Below are 15221 nucleotides of genomic sequence, written 5' to 3' on the forward strand. Positions count from 1 at the left end.
AAAAATCAAGACGAAGGGTAGGACTGATAGGAAGTAATTTGTAATTTTAAAAGGATCTGAAATTAAGTTTTGTATTTATGAGGATGTGCGTGTAATTAGCCCCTTCTTTTATAGTATCCGGGGTTTCTGGATAAGCTCCGCTTGGCTTGACTCGGCCTTCTTAATCCCACCCTCCCAACCCGAATAAGACACGGACCGATCGGAGAACAGGAATTTGAAGCCGGTGACTCAACCAAGGCGTTCGCCTGCTCCATCCCGCCGGAGAGAGATGATATCAACCGCAAATCCGAAGAAAAAGCAACGAGTGGGTTGCAGCAGTCGTCTCTCCTCATCCCCCGACGCCGATTTGCCGAAATCTCCGGAAGGAACCGTAACGGAACCCCTCCGTCCCATCCTCTGCGCCTTCAACGACTCCCTCACCGCCGACGTTATTCTCCGCCTCTTTCTCGATAAGTCACCCTCCTTCGACTACGACCCGGCCGTCGATCAACCATATCTCGATCTTCATCTCCATTCTCACGCCCTTCGCCGTTCCAAGTACTTCGCCACCCTCTTGTCCGATAGATGGCATCCCGATCGGGAATCCGATGGACTCTTCCGTCTCAATCTCAAAATTCCTACTTCAGCTGGGTCCATGGAGCCCCATCTGACGGTCCTCCAGCTTCTCTATTCCACCGATTTCTCGGACGTAATCCTCAGCGCCTCCATTGCGCTCTCCATCCTTCCTGTCGCTCTCGAGCTTCTCTTTGACGACTGCATTAAGGCTTGCGTCCGGTTTCTGGAGGCCGTTCCCTGGAGCGAAGAGGAAGAAAAGGCCGTTCTCGACATTATTCCATCTCTTGGGCTCGACGAGTCTCAGGAGCTCCTGGCGAGAGTTTCACCCCCCGGAAGTGACTCCCCCGAAGAAATGTTGCACAAATTGATCACGGCTTCCATCGGAAACCATCCATGTGTGGCTTCCGCCAAAGTTAAGGCTTTTGCAGCGAAGATGCTGAGAGATTTCCCCTCCAGGGAATCGGTGAGGCGAGTATTTGATAGGGCGTTTGACGCTAGCTTGAAGACGGTCAAGGAATCTTTGGAGAAGTACTCTAGTCCCGATTTTAGGGGGGATCACGATGAGACAGAGGCCATCCAACGGCTTAACTTGCATACTGCCGTCTACCACGGGAAAAATTTGTTGTGGTTGGTGGAACGGATGATTGAGCTCAAAGTTGCTGATACGGCAGTGAAACAGTGGAGTGACCAGACGGCGTTTGTGGCTGATTTGCAGAGGGCATTTCAAGATGATGCTTGGAGGAATATTGCACCGGGTTTGCCTGCACTTGTGCTCCGATGCACCGGTCGCTTTGCCGATGCTGTTGCTACCGGTTCTCTTCTTGCTGCAAGACAGGTGCTCTTGCTGAATTTTTCCATCTCTTTTTGTTGGTCTAGAAAGCTCTTGTTCCTTCTTTTTGGTAGTAGAACCTGCTGCGAACTTGGTTTCCATGATCTTCAAAGATTGTTGTTTTTTCTCTGGAAATTTTTTTTAAGTAGTGGCTCTTATTAATAATAAACACTTGGGGGGCTCTAGTGACAAGATATAGAGCATGCATCCTCTTTTTCAATCTTCCATTTCCTCCCAGGCGAGGGTTGTATCAATATCTAGATTCAAATTTTATTAGATCAAGGTTTGCCATATTTGATACATAGACCCATATGAGAGTCCCAAGTGCAATGTAGGAGTGTAACCCTTCTTCTTCTTCATCTAGGGTGACTGAGGTTTGGTGATACTAGGGTGACTAAAAAACAGTAAGATGATCCTAAGCTGACTGGAGCAGTCAGATTTAAAGGCCTATAGTTGATCTTACTAGTCATTTGTTGGTTCTTGGCATTTAAAAACTGCGAATTAAGATATTGCACCAACTCATGTTGTGGAGGTTCTGAGGATTTCATAAATAACATAATCAATGATCTTACTCATCAGATAGCATTGTGCTAGTTAGAAAAAGATGGAATGAAACCTATGTACAAAGTTAGGCTTCAAGGATTAGATTGATGCCATGATTTTGTGTAAGAAGCAACAGTGGATCTGCTATTAGCCCTTTACAGTGTTATAATTTTCCTACCGAAATGCTGTGAAGAAATTCAGGACTAATGGAGACTTTGCAACTTGGCGCTTTCTTGGCAAATTATTGGACCAAAGAGAGATTTAGCACAGCCGATGTGTTTCATTTGGCTTGTACACCTATGGAAAGTATGTCAGGACTGGTATTGAGATTGTTAAATTCTGGACCTGGAGAGGAGCTATCTTCCCGTTGTGAAACCCTTATTGCAGACATTTTTTGGAGAATTCTACATGTAAATTTATTGAACTATGAGTTTTTTAGCTTGACAACTTAACATACATTGTATCTTCTGATTCATTTGTTTTCCTACACATTTGACAATTATTACATTAACCATGAATAAATACCTCCCGCTTTGTGACATGTTTAACTTCCAAGTTGTAGAAACAAGTGCAATGTCATTTGTTTACCTCCTCTTGTTCCTTAAAATGATGGACAAAATCTTGTAATGCCTGGATGGCAACTGTGCATCTATAGTGGAAGGTGGCTTTTCCTTGGATGACATTTTAATAGGAAGCCTTGTGCAAAACATACTGAAATGCACACATGAACATGGACGTGTACAGGCACGCATAAATGTGCCCACAAAAGCAATTAACTTCTAATATTTGTTTATGACAAGCATTTCTGTGTATTCTGTGCCGCATAAATCACATGTGCTGGCATTATTTAGTTGTGGGATTTGATACGGTTGTTACCACATGTGTGACATGTCATCTGTTTAGGCAAATGGACTCGAACGTTAGTTTTACATATGAAAGTCGTGCATATGCCTTGAAGGTGTCCCAGTTGGCTCATGTCTTCTTTTTATCTGTGCAGATTAGATTGAAGCTGGTAAGCGTCTGGTTGCCGGTGCTGATTGTTTGCCGAGAAAAGAATGTTTCACCGATACCATCAGGTCAGAAACAACTTTACCAAGAGTTGGAAGAAACCTTTCTAAGGATCATATCGACTTTACCCATGTCAGATGCAGAATTGTTACTTCACCATTGTCTTAGCTTTGCAACTCGCAATGTGGAGGACTGTCCTCACTTGGTTTCTGCCTTTAATACTTGGTTTCGTCGGGCCACCCAACCCCCTGACCTCACAGGATAATTAGTGTTGGTTGCATGGGATGCTTTTGGCAATTGGTACTTCATGGATCTGTGTCTGTGGAGTCTAATCTGCATGTATTCAGCTGACTGTACATTGTACATATTGTAAGTTTTTCTTTCTCTTTTGTCATCCACATCTGTATCCATAATCCATTTCCCAGTGAAGCACTTCTGTTAGGCTGTGCAGCAAGGTCACCCTGGATGTTTAAGTTTGAGCTGTAGACGGAGACTTTCTTTTCTGTAAAAAGGGGTTCTCTGTGACTGCATTTACATCTCTATATTCTATCAATATGGACTAGAAGAAGCATTGTGGTGGTCTCATTTGGTTGTGCATTAGCCTAGAGACTCAAGGGTTTTGATGTACTGAGACTTTCAGATTTCATCTTATCCCTTACTAAGTCTAACTCGGTGCTTGTTAGGCGTTTCTGCCCGGATAAATATAATATTCTCCGAAGTCTAACCTCGGCAGCTATATTTTAGGAAACCTCTTTGACTATCAAGTATCAAGATCGTCATCGTCTGAATCTGAATCTAGTTTAATAAAATGAAAGACTCAATCAATGGTTGGGAAAGAGTTATTCCATGTTCTAATGGCGTCAAACTTCACTGAGCTTGAACTATCCGGTTGAAACAAAAACGCAGGCAAAGAAATAAACACCCTTGTGGCCGTGGCGGGTGAATGCACAGAGCTAACAAAACATAGAGAATCAATGGGAAGAGGAGGCGGGAATTCCCGTGGACATTGATCTCATGAATCCTTTTCGAGTAAGACGAGATGACAAATGACAGACAAGAGTCAGAGTTGTCGATTTAATTTTATGCGGTAGTCACCACTCACCACCCTTGAACGGGCCATCTCCGGTCGGGATCCGGCAGCCACGACGACCAATTCGACTTTCTCTTCTTATCCTTGGCCTCCACGCAATCTCTGGATCCATGTTCTCTGCGCTTGAAGAGAAACATCCGGTGCAAGCCGGATGTCCAACCGTTCTTCTTGCTCCTTCCTCCTCCCCCCCGTTCCTCGGACAATCTCATCGACTGAGACAAACGCTCGTATCTGGTAACCGCAGCAAAATCGGCAGAGACGGACTCTGAGAAGAGGCAAAAGCTTTTCGAGTGTCCAGTCTTACGGAAGGAGGAGGACCTGTAGTTGTTGGACATCTTCTCTTTCTCTAAATGAAGGCCCCCTGACGGCCTCCCAATAAGCTGTCCCAATTCCAAAGCAAGATCCTCCAACGTTTTCCTTCCCGACCCTTTTGACTTGTGCTAGTTTACTTCATCGTCTGTTCAAAGTCTCTGCGTACCAGCGTACCAGCGTAGAACTACGAGTTTGTTAGAACTGCGTACCAACGTTTACTCCAATGAGATAGACGATTTGATTGTTTCAGAAGAATTAAGAAAGCGAGGCTCCTGTTTGACTCCTGATCAGCTTTTGAGAGCAGGCAAGAGCGCACCAGTGCAGAGGTGAAAATAGAGAGCAACCCACTAGCTCTGTATCTTGTGGTCGTTACGCAATGTCCAATGGGTGGGTGGGTCGTTGCCACTCGTCCGTCAGCCATTCCTTCACTATCCACGACACAGGAGCCTTAACCTTTACCTAATTTTTCACAGACGGAAAGGGCATCGGGAACAGGCTCTTCTTCTACAACTATTTAGAAGGAAGCCATTGAATTCAAATCCTCGCATTTTATTTGTATACGGAAAGTGGAAAGTTCTTCTTTTGCAGTTAAAGTTTCTGAATGCATCGCCGGGATTGAATAACTCGTGAATTTATTTACCCATTTATTGTGGCAGTGGAGAGACAGAGAGAGAGAGAAAGAGGGAGAAGATCCCATCAGCCTCCGGAGTCTGGAGAGCTCAGAGTCCGTCCACTACAGCACTGCCACATCTGCATGAATTATCCTCGGACGGACCCGATCAAATCAGGCGTCTGAATGGAGTTGCAGGCATTAAACCGTCTGATTTCTGAAACAAGCCAGAATCCCCTTCTGCTGCCTATAACTACCTACAGGCTACAGCTACAAGTGTTTCACAACACTGTTAAAAGCTAGCAACTGTCGACTATTGGCATTTTCGGCTGACGGCTGCTACTCTTCGTCACTCTTTCCATCATTCCATCATTCTCAGGGCATTCTTCCTCTGTAAGTAATTACGTTACTCGTTTGTCGTATCGGCTCATCCTCTGTAAATTGGAATGCTAATCACTCCAGAGAAAAAATATCGTATGTAAACCCACCTGGATTTGGACGCTCAAAGTCGCCGCCTTGGAATCGGAAGGGTAGTCTCTATCGATGCAGCCGCAGGCGGCAGCAGAGTCAACTAAATCTTTTGCAAAGTCCACATGCCTCAGGGACTGAACCATTTTTTTAACTAGAAATTCACTTCATTTCTCTTCTTTCGTTCAAAGATTATTTTTTTCCCTGTTTTCTACCAAAACCTCTTTAATCCATCGGTTGAATTCGAATCAAGACCCAGAAATGGAATAACTCTGTGGAGGTACCCTACTCTATTTTTCTGTTTCTTTTTCTTTTTTCATGTTCATGCGTTTCTCTTGTTGCCGATAAATGTGTCGACTTACCAAAAATGGATGCCCTTTGCACCTATTCATTCTTTACCCACGTTTCTGTCTCTCTCATCAATCCTCCTCTTCTGATAATACTGTTGCCAGTGCTGCCGCTTGTCTTTATTCTTTCAATCTCTGTTTCTCTGTCGATCTTCACCTTTCACAGGTATCACACTATTACTATATCCATCGTCATCTTCCCTCCTATTTTGCTTTTGTTATGCTCTAGTGAAGGGTCATCGGCTATTTACATTATTCCCCCTCCCCTCTCCGGTATCATTTCTTTAAATCAATTCTTTACTTCTGTTTTTTGATTCATAGGCAAAGCAACTCCGAATTTGGATCTCTTACTCCACTTGAGCTCACAAGAATTCGATCATGATAGATCTTGTCATCTCATAGTTTTTTCGGATGTATGCGTCTGTTTCGTATCTAATGCGCTGCTTCATCCTTAGGCTAGATCATTCTCTATTCTCTTCTGTGTCTTCTTTTGTTTGGAGAATTTATCCGTAGTCTCCTTTAAATATCAGAATTCTTTCAATTCCGTCCGAAGACTGCTGTTGCTGCGACAAGGCTCTCACCTTTCTACACCAGTGAACTGTGTGTAAATAATTCCAACTGGCTTTGGGCTACTCCCAAGTTTTTTCTCTGATCGCAGGCCAATAGAAACTGAATCGTCAGTGCTCATCGTGATCTGCGTCTCAGAAGATAGAAAATATGCTTTTCGATTTCTCATCTGGCCTCACGTCTGTACCGATTTAAGGCATCTTCCATTGTGTCAATGGATGATAATGATTTGAGTTCACGAAATTGCTGCTTTTCTAGTGCTTGGGTGTCTTTTTAGGCTTTGCATACGCATGCCTTCAACCGGATTACCTTGTTGCTGCTGTTTTAACTTGTTCGACAGCTTGGTCATGGCAGCTAATTAGTTGTCGACGCTTGTTCAATGCTCAGAATTTGATAAGATCCATGACAGACGATGACTCCAGCATCTTTTTGAGTTTTTGTTATCATAATTATTATTCTCTTCTTTATCATAGTCTTAATCTTCTTTCTATTTAGGAATCAATTTTTTCAGCATGAAATTGAGGAAAGATTGAAGTGCTCCTTTTCTTCTAATTGATGAGCAAATGATTTTGAATTTTGCTTGAGGCCTTGGTTTTTTTCCCTACTTCTTCATTTGATGATGCAACAACCTAATTGTTCCCTTACTTCCAAAACACATATTTTAATTTCTAATTTCGGCTTAATTCTTCACCATGGTGAGCAAAATAACTTGCAATTGAATTACTTTTTGGTAGTGTGAGAACTTGTCCATATCTGATAAGACTAAAAAGTACTGTTGTACTTTCTTGACTCATTGTTGGATGCATGATCATGAAAATATTGTGCCATATCCCATAAGTTTTAGTTATCACAAATTTTAGTATTTCTTCCCCATAATCATCCTCCTCTCCTTAACTTTTTTTTTCCGCATGAACTGGAGGAGAAAAACATGCATTTGTTGCTTTATCACCATTTGATGGATGTATGTACGTCAAGTTTTCATTATGACTAGGTTTTCCCCTGTATCTTTATTGGTAACCAACTGCATAAAATTTCTTTTATTTGTAATTTCTTAACATTTCTTCATCAGGATGCACCTTTCTTTCTCAGAAATCTAACCATTGCAATATGTAGTTGATGTACTTATAGGTAGTGTTTAATATCTAACACAACTAAACGAATGCTTCGTTCTCTTGGTTAATATTGGCTTAAAGACAGGAGAATGTTGTTTCTTATCTTATAGTCAATATCTCTGCACTTGAACTGGGGCTGGTAACTGCAGCATTTCTTCAAGTTGCTATTTTCTGCATTAATGACTTGATTGTCCATCCTCTTTCTAGACGTTCCATCGGTTAAAATGTTTGTCCTGGCAGGTGGGACTTTATTATAGGTTTTGATTGTGGGCACCATGTTCCGGAGAAAGCATAATGCTCATGGTTGTCCGGAGAATGATTCTGCACACCAAGAAGCAAAGGTGATTTTATTAATTTATTTGGTCATATTGATTGAACTTTCAGTTGATCCATGAGCATCTTTGATAATTTCCCTTTTTATATTGAATATTCGGGTATGCTTGGGTCTCACAAAGGAGTACTCAGATGCTATGAGTGCATGACAAGTGTTCTATTTGTTAGTCTCCACAGTGCTTGGTGTATTTTTTCCAAAGAATAGGATTGGGAATATTAAGAGATCCTGGTCAGGAAGCAATGTTTTAGCAATGTTTTACTGTTGAGCAGGACTTGTATCACCCTGATTGCTTCTTTCATTTCCTGTTTATTTTCATTTTCTATTGCTTGTGAAGGTCTTCTTGCTTGATTATTGTCTCACCATAGACAGTTGCTAGAAATCATAGAAAAGAGATGACATAGAGATATTTTCATCCCAATGTATTTGATATCATGGAGTCAAATCATTTGGAAACCAATGGTTTATCAATACCATGTGTTAAATTGGGTCCAAGGCCCTATCCCAAAATAACTAGCCAACTTAGGAAACCTCTTTCCCAACTAATAAAATCAAGATCTTTGTACTCACTAATCCATGTGGGACTATTCCTTAACATTCCCCCTCACGTGTAGACCATCTTTTGTGGCTCTACAAGTGGATAATTTAGAAGTAGGCAGTTTAGGTGTAGGCCCTCTTTTGTGGTTGTACAAGTGGATAGTTTAGGTGTAGGCCCTCTTTTGTGGTTGTACAAGTGGATAGTTTAGGTGTAGGCCCTCTTTTGTGGCTCTACAAGTAGATAGTTTTTTAGGTGCAGGCCCACGTATGAGTACTTGCTCTGATACCATGTTAAATTGGGTCCAAGGCCCTATCCCAAAATGACTAGCCAACTTAAGAAACCTCTTTCTCAACTAATAAACTCAAGATCTTTGTACTCACTAATCTATGTGGGACTATTTCTTAACACCATGAAAGTATGTTGATGGTAATTATGGACGCAACTACATATTTTTGCACTAGGTAGAGTTGACTGAATACTTTGTCTCACATGAGGAAAGAATAATTATGATGAAGTTCCTTTATCAAATACCTTTCCTTTTACTGATGTGCTCTCCATGCTTGTAAACATGCAAGCAGCATTGTTCAGGTCTGGAAGATCCAAGAGTGGTTCTCTCATTCACATTCATTTATTTTCAATTATTCCTTGTGATTAGTCACTGAAAGCATCTTACAGAAAGCACTGAATAACACTCACCCCTTGAAAAGTTGTAAATTTCCAGTTTTTCTTGGGGTTAAGTGTAATTAACATCAGAAATGTTGAATGATTCTAGCTATATTACTCTTTTCTTTTTCAGATATAATTTTGGTGCTTTAATATGTTCCATGGGCAGTAAATGTTAGTTCACGAAGAAACATTCTCCCTTTGGTTTTATAGAAATCCAAATAAACAAGTTAGCAGCTTGCTCTTTTTCCATGTTCTTATCACACTGACAGGTGTTCATCTCATTGATTATTTGGCAAGTGGATCACACCTAAAGCATTTTCCTGCACTGATTTTTAAAACAGATTAATGAGCTTAGACATGCTATCGGTCCATTGTCGGAACGTGCTTTACACTATTGCGACAATGCATGCCTGAGAAGATATTTGGAAGCTCGAAATTGGAATGTTGACAAATCGAAGAAGATGCTAGAAGAAACACTAAAGTGGAGATCAACCTTTAAGCCCGAGGAAATTCGCTGGGTAAGACCTAGGTAGTTGGTGAAGAGTTTTTAGTTGCTTCGGAATTCCATTGAACTTGACTTTGGTTCTTTTTTTTTTTTTTTTTTTTACCAGTGGTTATTTTTGGTGCATTGAAGCCATAAGATATGTAAAAATGATAAAAAAGATTCTCCATTCAAAATTTCCATGAAGTGTTTCTGAGAGCAGCATTACTTTCTATGTCTTATACTTCTTTCAGCACGAAGTGGCAAGTGAAGGTGAAACAGGGAAAGTGTTCAGAGCAAATTTTCATGATCGACTTGGAAGAACTGTTTTAATACTGAGACCAGGAAAGCAGGTTTGGGCCTTTTATTTGGGGTAATATCTCTAATTGTTGTTAAAGAACTTTCGGAAGAACTGGGTTCTAGACAATTAAGTGTATCATTGTTTTTCTGGGCAGAACACATCATCACATGATAATCAGCTCCGGCATCTAGTGTATCTGTTAGAGAATGCTATTCTCAATCTGCCCGAGGACCAAGAACAGATGGATTGGCTGATTGACTTTAGTGGTTGGTCATTGGCAAATTCAGTACCCATCAAGACTGCCAGAGAAACTGCCAACATATTGCAGAATCACTATCCCGAGAGGCTTGCTGTAGCATTTCTCTACAATCCACCAAGAATATTTGAAGCCTTTTGGAAGGTTTGATATCTACTCAACTCTTTGTTATGGCTCCCATTATTAGAATAGAACCTTATGGAGCACTATTCGAATGATTTGTGACTCTTTTTCATTTGGAGTGTTGAATTCCTTTGCAATGTTAAATTCCACTTCTTTTCTTCTGTTCCTTTCTCTGTCTTCCCATTGATATCGTTACTTATTACCCAGAGCTCATTCTGGCTGTGCAGATTGTTAAATACTTCCTGGATCCAAAGACATTCCTGAAGGTAAAATTTGTTTACCCAAAAAATGAACAAAGCATGGAGCTCATGAAGCAGAACTTTGATGTAGAGGTGCTTCCATCTGACTTTGGAGGAAAACATTCTTTTCACTATGACCATGAAGAGTTCTCAAGGCTGATGGCCAAGGACGATGTTAAGTCTGCTGCAGGCTGGGGATTGGACGACAAACTTAGCCATGGTAAGAATAGCCATTTACCCGCAGAAGTGACTCCTGAAGCACCACTTCATGTTGCTCCACCAGCAAGCTAAGTGGAACGTATTTTGGTAATCTGTTCCCCAGTTACAGACGTCAACTTGGAGTAGGCCAAGATTGGTAGCTCGGAAAAGGGTATCTAGTCTTTTATTATGAATTATTTAAAAATTATGTAAGATATAATCATTTAACTTGAAGATTCTTCAACCATACTTCAAAATAAGTGAATGAGCACAAAGCTTTAGTTTCCACTTTCTTGTCTAATTTCTCTGCCCGGCATTCTTATTCTCACTGTTTTGAGCGCCAACAAATGACTTTACTCTCTACTTTTTTTCCTGCTTAAACCACAGAGGACTAAGTGGTCTCTTATATTTAAGTAATTTGGTAAAAGAAAAGCAAACAATAATGACCAATTATCTATTATGCAATTGAATGGCGGATCTTAATGAAACTACACTATGAGACAGTTAAAGAGTCAAAGTTTTTACGATAAATACAGCTTCGTCTCTGTCAAAATCTAAAGAGTCACTAGTTCCAGTGCCACAAGATGCTCGACAAAGTTAAGAAAGATGTTCCAATCTCCAGCTTCACAAACGAAAACTTTGGTTTATACCTTCTCAAAACGGGGATATCAAGTCAGCATCGTCGCTGTGAGTCGAGGGGCAGCCGGCATCAACTATGAAAATAGTTATTCAGTTGATGAGGAGATATAAGGGATTATCACAAAAGCCGCCTTTTGAAATTCCTTGTTGTTGTTTGGTAAGTGTGGACTAGCAATCCTACTCCGATGCCAATGCCTAAACAGATACCGAGGCCAATTCCAACACCCACCCTCACACCAGCATTGAACCATGAGAGTTCACCATCTTCACTTTCTATATATTCAGCTCCTGCGTACAGACTGTAGTCATCCTCGTCACCGTTTTCTTGTCTGTAGTCTCCAAATTCTGATACCTGCATAATTGAAAAAGAAAAAGAAACAGGATGTGGTTGGTGTCCCCGGTACATTTAATAAAACCAAAGTAATCACCATCAAGTATATTTCAGAACATAAACATAAGAAATCTCCTTATCTCTGAAAATTTTCCTCAGTAAGTCATCAAAAGTTCATTTTCCTCAATCAAGGGTTTATTCTACTCCTACCTTTATTTTTTATCCAACAAAGCACAAATTTCAATATCACAAAGACAGGAGAGGAATCTTCACTGTTTGCCTAATGAGAATTTGGGAATTTGGGTTGATGGGTACTGACAATACACTCAAAACATTGAAACCAGATGGCATTGTCCAAATGGTTTTTCTCAGAAAACATATGTTGCAAAAATATGTATGTAAATCTGATATTGGTATGGACATTAGGCAATAAAATAAATATATGACCAAATCTTAAAGAAAAGGCCAGGTATAATACCATAACCTAAGTGAGTAAAGAACTAGATTCCAAACTGAACGAATTCAATTTCCAGACTCATCTAATACTCCATCTCTATTACCTCCAAAAGAAAATGTCATTCAATTAATTGGCACTTAACTAAATATGTACTGAGATGGCTACTGTTGTTGACCTTTGTGTCATGCCTGCGCTGTTGCCATCTTAAGCTATCCATTTTGGAGGAAACACATGCATGGCAACTGCTACAAATTAGAGCTGCTGCAAAGCTTCATGAAGGGTAATGAGGCACAACTGGATCATTTGGATGAACTGTAGAGAGATACCTTAGGTACAGATGTTACCCCAAAAAAAATAAAAAATCTCAGGTATAAAAAAACCACTTTTATTGTCTGGGCATTCATTCTTTTCATAATAAATGAAAAATAAATAAGTTCTCATATTATTTTCTCACAGAAATGACAAAATGGATCATTTGCTCCCGTTTCAAACCATTGCGTTCTTTCCCTTCTGATGATATTTTTGAAAAATTGAATCTATTGATTCATAATATTCGAACCCCACGCAGACTCCTCCGAAGAAAGAAGAAAGAAGGAATTAATTGAAGTGTAGAACAACTGAAGGAAATATCATGTTCCTTCTGAAGAATCTACAGGTAGCATTGCTTTAGTAGTTCAATTATCCAGGTTCAGCTTTCTTAAGTGTTTATAACATGGTTGAATATTCAACGAAAATTCAATGACACACTGAAGTATCAGTAGTCATCTTCATGTGGATGGAGTAATTCCCTGAAAGACCTGTAAAACATTTTATCGTTCAAAACTTTTTGCTGTGCATAACGAGCATCCTAATAGTTGTGTATGTCCGGATCAGCTATCCTAGCAACAGTACCAACATTTCCTCTCTTAGAGACATTACAAATCATGGCTTCTCTGTCCTTCAATCATACAATTTATCATCAGCATGCAACCGATAAATATAATGCTCATGGTAGGTCAAAGGGCCTTGGAGCATTTAAGATATCTACATACAAGTAGATATAATATTATGAGAGGAATAGCATATTTGAGATCTGACATATAAAAGCACAAGTGTTATTTGAATAAAAGACACTAGTAAAGCAAAGACTAGCTTGACAGAGGTCAGTACCTGTAAAGCAAGCTCAGAAGGCTCAACTTTTTTGGTTTCAGCTGTCTCATACTCGGGGATGGAGTCCAAGGTATTTTTCCTTAAGAGCTTCCGGTGGAAATTGAGCTGAAAAGTCTTGGTTAATATTATAGGATTATCAGAGAAGCATCCAGCAACATAAACCTCCACAGTTGGGGAATGCAATTCAGAACTCGCCATATTTGGTTTCCCTGGAAAGAAACCTGAACCAGCTGTCATGGGTGATTGGCAATTCATGCACCATCGCTTGCTATGGGTTTTTGACTGGGAAAAGCCATTGCTGTTGGACCTCTCCAGCACTCCAGACAACAAAAGATGCTCTCTAACATATACGTCAAATCTGACACTGCCTGTCATTCTTATATTATCTGTGCTGACAAATGTTGCCTCTTCAGATTTCCTGTCGACTCTGTCCCTCCTTAGAAGAGAAGATACAGTATCTGAGTAAAGGGTATTTCTTCCACCATTGACTTCAAGGAGGGTATCAGGGCACAGAGGTATATGATTCAGAGTAAGAAATTCTGGAGTTGATTCATCAATGTCACAGTTGCTGATCCTAACAAAGAACACTCTCAGGTCAAACCATGATGATTTTTTAGATTGGCAACTTAACTGCCTAATACTTTTCCAACCAGGATTGGCTGCTTCGTCTGTGCTTGCAGGCTCGTAGGAACAGTCCATAATTTGGTTGGGCTACAGTCCCTCACTACAACCCTCTCTCATTAGTAGGCTACGACTTGCCTGAAAGAGTGAATAAAGCAAAAAGCTGGACAAAAGAAGAACTCAACAAATCATTAGAGGATCAGATATTTGAAAAATAAATGGAATGGTGGAAAGAATAATTATAATCGAATACATTGTTCAAGTATGAGATAGATATTGTTACGAACTTCGGCAAAAATAGAAGTTAGGCCAAAAGATTTCCAGTTAGTAATAACCCGAATCACTGTTAAAGAAACAGAGACAGAAACACCCAGCCAATAAAGCACCAAAAACTACCGTGAAAGAAAAGCATAAAAACCCAAAAGCAACGGCAGTTGAAACTGAGAAACTCAGTGGAAGCAATTAACCAAGACTCACCAAAAGTGCAAAGTCGAGATATACATAAACTTTCATTTCTGCTTCAATTTTCGTCTTCAATGACAGAAAGCAAGATCAAATTTTTAATTGGATATTATGCTCAAACGAAAGAAGAAGATAAAAATTTCTACAGAAAAGAGAAATATAGCGGACGATGTTCATCTCCTTGTCTCAGTTCTTTCCATTTCTCTAAATCCAGAACACAGACGAAAATAAGGAGGGATCCGGACAAAACTGCCGGCAAAGGGCCGTCGAGCCCACGTCACAGAAGCTGCCAAACAAACGCTTCTTTTCTCTGTTTCGCTCGCTCCCATTTAACCATTCGCTTTGATCGTCATCATTCATTCATTCTAATTCTAAACGTACAACACTGGACTTACTTCACAGGATGAGTGTATTACCTCAACAGGTCTGCTCTCCACAAATGCCATATCTTCCAAGATCCCAGCAAGACGAATCAGAGAGCTCATAGCTGCGAACTCGCTCTCAGTTAGGAAATTGAACGGAACTGAGAAAGACAAAAGTCACTTGTGGGTGTTGTAGTTAATCCTTTTGGCGAGCTCGTAGGCGCAGTTGCTTGTACAGAATCAGAATACGTGCATAGAAAGAAGGAAAGGTGGATCTGTGAAGAAAGGTGGAATTTTCTTTCAATGGCGCTGGGTGGAAAAAGAACGATGATCCGATTTCGATAGATTTCAATTTAGCGGTAGTGCGGGTTGGAGCACGGGGATCTTATCCTCTGTCGACGACCCTACAGAATTCACGTTCACGAGGAAGTGGGTGCGTGGGAGTGTGGGGGAAAAGGATCAGACATCCGACATCTAGGTGCAGATAAAGAGAAAGCAATTCGTGCCCATTGCCCATGCACATGTAGGAAATCGATTTCGACAAAGATTACAGTCCCTAACAGTTGCTGCCGAATGGCTTCTTTCGGCCTCCTCCCAATGCATCTCTCCTTCGTTTCATCAGACTC

The 15221-nt window shown here is 40.6% G+C and overlaps 3 protein-coding genes across 9 annotated transcripts; 2 read left to right on the forward strand and 1 right to left on the reverse strand.

Moving 5' to 3' along the window:
- Nucleotides 1-179: 179 nt before the first annotated feature.
- On the forward strand, nt 180-3538 carry LOC137951769 (BTB/POZ domain-containing protein At3g05675-like). The gene is made up of 2 exons (XM_068798662.1): nt 180-1390; nt 2925-3538. The coding sequence occupies exons 1-2, from the start codon at nt 269-271 to the stop codon at nt 3198-3200; spliced, it is 1398 nt and encodes a 465-aa protein (XP_068654763.1). The 5' UTR covers nt 180-268; the 3' UTR covers nt 3201-3538.
- A 322-nt stretch (nt 3539-3860) lies between these two features.
- LOC137951680 (uncharacterized) lies at nt 3861-10844 on the forward strand. 5 transcript variants are annotated; one of them, XM_068798513.1, is made up of 6 exons: nt 3861-5695; nt 7682-7782; nt 9318-9494; nt 9712-9810; nt 9913-10158; nt 10365-10844. In XM_068798513.1, exons 2-6 carry the CDS (start codon nt 7717-7719, stop codon nt 10665-10667), a joined length of 891 nt encoding a protein of 296 aa, XP_068654614.1. In that variant the 5' UTR covers nt 3861-5695; nt 7682-7716; the 3' UTR covers nt 10668-10844. The 5 variants fall into 5 exon arrangements, with proteins under 5 accessions (XP_068654614.1, XP_068654612.1, XP_068654613.1 ...); XM_068798511.1 differs by having other exon boundaries at nt 3861-5340; XM_068798512.1 differs by lacking the exon at nt 3861-5695 and adding an exon at nt 5752-5928.
- Nucleotides 10845-11043: 199 nt separating this feature from the next.
- On the reverse strand, nt 11044-15146 carry LOC137951825 (uncharacterized protein At1g01500-like). 3 transcript variants are annotated; one of them, XM_068798760.1, is made up of 3 exons: nt 14650-15146; nt 13151-13909; nt 11044-11565 (listed from the first exon to the last, which is right to left on the reverse strand). In XM_068798760.1, exons 2-3 carry the CDS (start codon nt 13847-13849, stop codon nt 11332-11334), a joined length of 933 nt encoding a protein of 310 aa, XP_068654861.1. In that variant the 5' UTR covers nt 13850-13909; nt 14650-15146; the 3' UTR covers nt 11044-11331. The 3 variants fall into 3 exon arrangements, with proteins under 3 accessions (XP_068654861.1, XP_068654862.1, XP_068654864.1); XM_068798761.1 differs by having other exon boundaries at nt 13151-13934; XM_068798763.1 differs by lacking the exon at nt 14650-15146 and adding an exon at nt 14249-14284.
- Between the last annotated feature and the right edge of the window lie 75 nt (nt 15147-15221).

Source organism: Aristolochia californica, unplaced genomic scaffold (assembly GCF_029961685.1).
Source record: "Aristolochia californica isolate CCGP_79_NKW_82.1479 unplaced genomic scaffold, dmAriCali1.0.hap1 SCAF_15, whole genome shotgun sequence".
NCBI classification, from domain to species: Eukaryota; Viridiplantae; Streptophyta; class Magnoliopsida; order Piperales; family Aristolochiaceae; genus Aristolochia; species Aristolochia californica.

Bases quoted from the DNA above. Each gene is read 5' to 3' on its own strand.
- LOC137951825 (XM_068798760.1), bottom strand. From the start codon at position 13,849: ATGGACTGTTCCTACGAGCCTGCAAGCACAGACGAAGCAGCCAATCCT. The intron at 11,566-13,150 runs GTACTGACCTCT...TCAATTATGCAG, and splicing joins CTTCTGAGCTTGCTTTACAG to GTATCAGAATTTGGAGACTA.
- LOC137951680 (XM_068798513.1), top strand. From the start codon at position 7,717: ATGTTCCGGAGAAAGCATAATGCTCATGGTTGTCCGGAGAATGATTCT. The intron at 9,495-9,711 runs GTAAGACCTAGG...TACTTCTTTCAG, and splicing joins AGCCCGAGGAAATTCGCTGG to CACGAAGTGGCAAGTGAAGG. The intron at 9,811-9,912 runs GTTTGGGCCTTT...TTTTCTGGGCAG, and splicing joins TACTGAGACCAGGAAAGCAG to AACACATCATCACATGATAA.
- LOC137951769 (XM_068798662.1), top strand. From the start codon at position 269: ATGATATCAACCGCAAATCCGAAGAAAAAGCAACGAGTGGGTTGCAGC. The intron at 1,391-2,924 runs GTGCTCTTGCTG...TTATCTGTGCAG, and splicing joins CTCTTCTTGCTGCAAGACAG to ATTAGATTGAAGCTGGTAAG.